The 5,662-nt window shown below is 44.3% G+C and overlaps 1 protein-coding gene across 1 annotated transcript in view; it reads left to right on the top strand.

The window, feature by feature from the left end:
* Positions 1–614: 614 nt before the first annotated feature.
* The window catches only part of LOC138971117 (buccalin-like), an 8,169-nt gene continuing 3,121 nt past the window's right edge, over positions 615–5,662 (top strand). Inside the window, exons 1-2 of the mRNA XM_070343744.1 lie at positions 615–726; positions 4,136–5,619. Of these exons, the coding sequence (XP_070199845.1) occupies positions 4,180–5,619 (1,440 nt within the window). The 5' untranslated portion in view covers positions 615–726; positions 4,136–4,179. The remainder of the gene's footprint in view (positions 727–4,135; positions 5,620–5,662) is intronic.

Below are 5,662 nucleotides of genomic sequence, written 5' to 3'. Positions count from 1 at the left end.
AGGTTAACACGAATTGTGTTGTACGTTTGTATGTTAAATATTGAAATGCGAGCGGAAGCGAGCTTTTCAATATTTGAAGGGAAAAAAAACAGGTATCACACAGCAAATCATATAATATTCTGTCTATCCTACATTCTGTACTTGCGTGCATTCTACGCCGCACATCCAGACAGCTCCGTCGCTTTGATTCAACTTATTTACGAACTTCGAACCATTTTCCTCGATTTGGCAATCATTCATTTGCATCCGAAGTAGCTTGCTGCTTCTTCTTTTTGTTAACACTGTGAGGGTTTACTTTGAACATTACGTCAAACAAATTGGAGCATAATGTGTTCGGTCTGCCCTCGCCCCACACACACAACCCCCCTCCCCCCCCCCCCCCCCCAAAAAAGGGAACCATTTGACGCAATAGCGATCGATACCAAACAAAATCTATGTTGACCCGACCTCATTTACATAATAAACACACGTGAGAAGAGATGGTTTAGTAATTACTTGGGAGGTCTCTCCCACGTATGTAGAATAACAAAGTACGTCACCACCAGACTTTGCGGATGTCTGTATCGTGTATGTATATAACTATGTGCTAGCCGATGTGTTTCGAAACACTCTCAGCAACAAAGCAGGGGACTTTGCCATCAGCAGCAATTGTTCAAAATGATTTGTTCCGCAGTCTGCAGTTCAAACTCGGACGTTGCGTACCGGAAGATCTGAATATCGACACGAGTATGTACGTTTTTATTTTATTTTGAAGGTTCTTTTAAGAAATGTAAGCAACTTGTCGTTATAATGTCTTCCATTCAGAGAGATCACGACCTCATTTACAGGATAAACACACGCATATAGATTTTTAAACGTAAACACGCATAGACAACAACAAAAATACAGCCATCATGTCCGCCAACCCAGATCTACGTCCAGGCTTTTACATTGAATAAGACCATCTTTTCACGGAGGCAAATACCAGAATCTTCACTCTGCTTGCTATCGGTGCAAAAGAAAACAAAAACAAGAAAAAAAAATACACCGGGAAGTTTCTGCTGAGTTAATTAAATTTTCGTAACTGCCACCAGTATTAGTTAACTCGCGAAATCAAGTTATGCAACAATTCCCATTCTGCATTGGAGGCAGGTAGGCTGTTGATTTTTTAATATTTGCCAAAAGTTGAAGGATGTTCGTATCCAATGTAAACGTCCGGCGGGCAGGGGGGGGGGGGGGGGGAGGGGGGGATTTAGGGGGGGGGAGGAGGGAGGGGAGGAGGGGGGGATATCTTTAAAATACATTACTATTGCGTATAACCGGACCAGCTATTTCTTCTTTTAAAGTTTGTTTTCATAGCATCCTGTCAATTCCGTAAGCTTCTCTTTCTTTTTTTCCCCCTCAAGATTTGTTTCTACTTTACTTGGTACGCAGCTAAGAACCTATGGCATTGAGAATTTTCTTAGAAAGAACGGATGTAACTGTCCAAGAAACAAAGACCAGTCGTTCATATCACTGCTGATTGCAAGTCCAGTAACCTGTTCAAAATACTGACCATGTGCTTTTTCCAATACAATAACAGACTGAATTAGAATTTCTGATATTTGCGGCACGTCATGTGGCGTCCTTTTCTGTCATTGTCTTCAAACAAGAACCACACAGACAGCGACAAACAAGGTCACTTAGCCTTAAAAAATAATGGCGGCCTTAAAATGCATTGAAAAGGGAGCGTAGAGAGGGGGGAAGAGAAAAAAAGAAACAGCACACGAAAGGCCTTCCAGCTGTGATTTTTAGTGTTGCTATTTCATTGGCTCAAATGATACGTTGTGATGCAATTTTGTCCCGCAGCATGCCTGTCAAATTGGTTTCCGCTCAAACTCTCTCCCTGGAGTGTTCAATTTCGTATTCAACAATCATTTTGGTCCAGCTTTGCACAAATCGGGGTCAACCGGAGGCACTTACTCAATCATGACTCTCTGATTTCATTCCTGCATATTTTTATTTTTAATCCATCCGGTCGTTTTGTCGTTTTGTCCGTCTCTCTCTCTCTCTCTCTCTCTCTCTCTCTCTCTCTCTCTCTCTCTCTCTCTCTCTCTCTCTCTCTCTCTCTCTCTCTCTCTCTCTCTCTCTCTCTCTCTCTCTCTCTCTCTCTCTCTCTCTCTCTCTCTCTCTCTCTCTCTCTCTCTCTCTCTCTCTCTCTCTCTCTCTCCTTCATTATTGTATATTTGGAAAGTAGGCAATGTGTTTTGCAGAACGATAATTAAATTACGAGTACAAAAAGTAAATAAAGCATGCGTTCATGACTCAGATTGCAAAAGTAGGCATCAACCTTATATCGTTCTTTCTCTGTCTCTGTCTCTGTCTCTGTCTCTCTCTCTCTCTCTCTCTCTCTCTCTCTCTCTCTCTCTCTCTCTCTCACCCCTCTCTCTCTCTCCGATTCATTTCTTTCTTTCAATTGCACGTGTGATTTGCGTTGTCTGTTTTACTTTGTTTATTTATTTTGATAAAGCAAAAAACACTGGGCGTTTTTCTTTCCGGTTTCCTTTTTCTTTCTTTTTTTTTCTTGGTAATGCTGTTTATGTTACAACGAATTTTTCTACACGAATTGTACAATTGTTCAAAAGATCACCGACACAAAGCTAAGCAAATCGTGAGAAAGTACACAATACGACCGAGTCCGCATTGACAAGATAAAACCAATCCTTGCAAAATCCTCGGGAGCAACGAAAGAAAAGAAATTTAAAAAAATACAGAGATAAAAGGAAAAGCCTCAGACAGAAGAAAAACTAAATCCCCGAGAAACAAATACAAATGACGGGGTCTCACACGAAAAGAGAAACAAATCCGACCCCCAGATCGGCAAAATCGCTTGCATTAACTCCCCAGGTCACTGCGCATGACTCGTAGCTCCCATGGCGGATTGGCAAGGATTCATCCATACCAGCGATCCCCTTCGCCCCGTCACTGCGTTAGCCGAGACAATGATTTAATTGCGGCCAACATGACAAATGATCTCGCTCTCGCCGAGATTTTGCGCAACCGCCGAGAGCTGAACACGGCCATGGATGCCGCAACATGCAAACAATTTGGACAGACGTGGGATTGGGATTGAAGTGTGGACAGAATGATGGAGAGTTCGGGGTTGACGCCACTGACAAGCAAACAACTTTAGAATTGTCAACGAGAGTTTGGCGTTAAAGGAAAACTGGGGCGATGGTGCTTCGGGAGTATGGCGGACAAACGGCGTGCCTGTCACGGATATCGGTCAAACGAAAAGAAGAACAACTCTACGTTTACAGTGGAACCCCCATTTTAAGACCTCCAAAAATCTGAGAAAATCGGGTCTTAAAAAGGAGGGAGTCTTAAAATGGGGATAATTTTACAGAGGTAATGAACAGAGAGCCTGAGAAAACAAGGTCTTAAAACGGAGGAAGTCTTAAAATGGGGATAATTTTACAGAGGTAATGAACAGAGAGCCTGAGAAAACAAGGTCTTAAAACGGAGGAAGTCTTAAAATGGGGATAATTTTACAGAGGTAATGAACAGAGAGCCTGAGAAAACAAGGTCTTAAAAAGGAGGGAGTCTTAAAAGGGGGGTTCCATTGTACAACGAAGTCGGGGTAATTAGTATAAGAAGGGGTTGGGTCTTACAAAAAAAAAACGACGCAGTCACTGCGCATGCTCTGAACGCTGCAAAAAGATGGCTGGTTGGTTGGTTTCCGTTGTTTAACGTCCTTTCAACCGATTTGGCTACGCGGGGCCGATGCAAGTTTGTTTTCGTACTTAATTCACACGGCAGCTGCAAATATATCATAACGCTTTGAGATAAATTATTTTATAAATAATGTTTGTCTTATGCCATACAAAGACAAATGAATGAATGTGCCAGTCAGCAGAACACGAAGACGGAAGACGCATAAGTCAAAAACACACGTCCTAATGAATAGCAACCAAAATAAATGCCACCAATTAAAACATTTTTTTTTTAATTAAAAGCAACAACGACCACAAAAAGTGAAAATCGTAATTAGTTGAGACCACAGCGTTCATGTCATAATCAATTAAGGATGAAAGGATGGACATGAAATGCTAAAACACAAACAAAACGACATTCAATATCTGTAACTTATCCCGAAACTTTTTTCTTCTGTTTTCAGAAACTACCACAAGAACCAACACCCGCTATCCACAAGAACCAACCATGGGGTCTTCAAGAATCGAACCCGCAGCCCTTGCAGCCTGTGTGTACCTCCCTTTACTCCTCGTGGCCTCCTTTTGCCACGCGGATTCTCCATCCAACGAACTGCACGAAGTTGAGAAAAGAGACACTACCATCCCTGATGTAGCTGTCGCCTCAGATGCCGACAAACGTTCCGCCATGGATAGCAAAGCCTTTTTCGGGCGGCTCGGCAAACGCATGGACTCTTTTGGCTTTAGAGGCCAGCTTGGCAAACGCATGGACTCTTATGGCTTTAGAGGCCAGCTTGGCAAACGCATGGACTCTTATGGTTTCAGAGGCCAGCTCGGCAAACGCATGGACTCTTATGGCTTTAGAGGCCAGCTTGGCAAACGCATGGACTCTTATGGTTTCAGAGGCCAGCTTGGCAAACGCATGGACTCTTATGGTTTTAGAGGTCAGCTTGGCAAACGGGGACTAGACACAAACGGCTTTTTCGCGCGCCTTGGCAAACGAAGTGGTATGGATAACTATGGATTCCGCGGGCAACTCGGCAAGCGAGGAATGGATAATTTTGGATTCATGGGACAGCTCGGAAAACGAGGAATAGATAACTATAGTTTCAGGGGACAACTCGGAAAACGAGGATTAGATAACTATAGTTTCAGGGGACAACTCGGAAAACGCGGAGTGGATAACTACGGCTTCATGGGACAGCTCGGAAAACGAGGAATAGATAACTATAGTTTCAGGGGTCAACTCGGAAAACGCGGAGTGGATAACTACGGCTTCATGGGACCGCTAGGCAAACGTGAGGTTGAGACCCAAGACGCTGCAGCGGAGGCACTACCACTAGAGGAATATGAAGAAGCCACGGTGGACAATGGCGAAACCGAAAACAGCCTTGCCACGCGCACCAAACGCAGCACCGACGACTTCATGTTCTTGCCCCAGCTTGGAAAGCGCTATGATAGCATGATGTTCGGGCCACAACTGGGCAAAAGACCCATGGATAACATGATGTTCGGACCGCAGCTGGGCAAAAGACCCATGGATAACATGATGTTCGGACCGCAGCTGGGCAAAAGACCCATGGATAGCATGATGTTCGGACCGCAGCTTGGCAAAAGACGCATGGATAGCATGATGTTCGGACCGCAGCTTGGCAAAAGACGCATGGATAGCATGATGTTCGGACCGCAGCTGGGCAAAAGACGCATGGATAGCATGATGTTCGGACCGCAGCTGGGCAAAAGACGCATGGATAGCATGATGTTCGGACCGCAGCTGGGCAAGCGGGCAATGGACAGTATGATGTTTGGACCGCAGCTGGGCAAACGGTCCGAAGACAGCGCCATGGTCGCGCCACAGTTGAGCAAACGACAAAGGATAGACAACCTGATGTTCGGGGGAAGACTGGGCAAGAGAGACGTCTCAGGGAAAGAAGAACCGAGGGAAATGGAGGTCAGTTTCTTTTTACATTTAGTCCAGTTTTGACTAAATGTTT

This window comes from Littorina saxatilis, linkage group LG7, assembly GCF_037325665.1.
Source record: "Littorina saxatilis isolate snail1 linkage group LG7, US_GU_Lsax_2.0, whole genome shotgun sequence".
Taxonomy (NCBI): domain Eukaryota; kingdom Metazoa; phylum Mollusca; class Gastropoda; order Littorinimorpha; family Littorinidae; genus Littorina; species Littorina saxatilis.
Note: the sequence above shows the minus strand (reverse complement) of the source record. Positions and strands in the feature narration are given on the sequence as shown.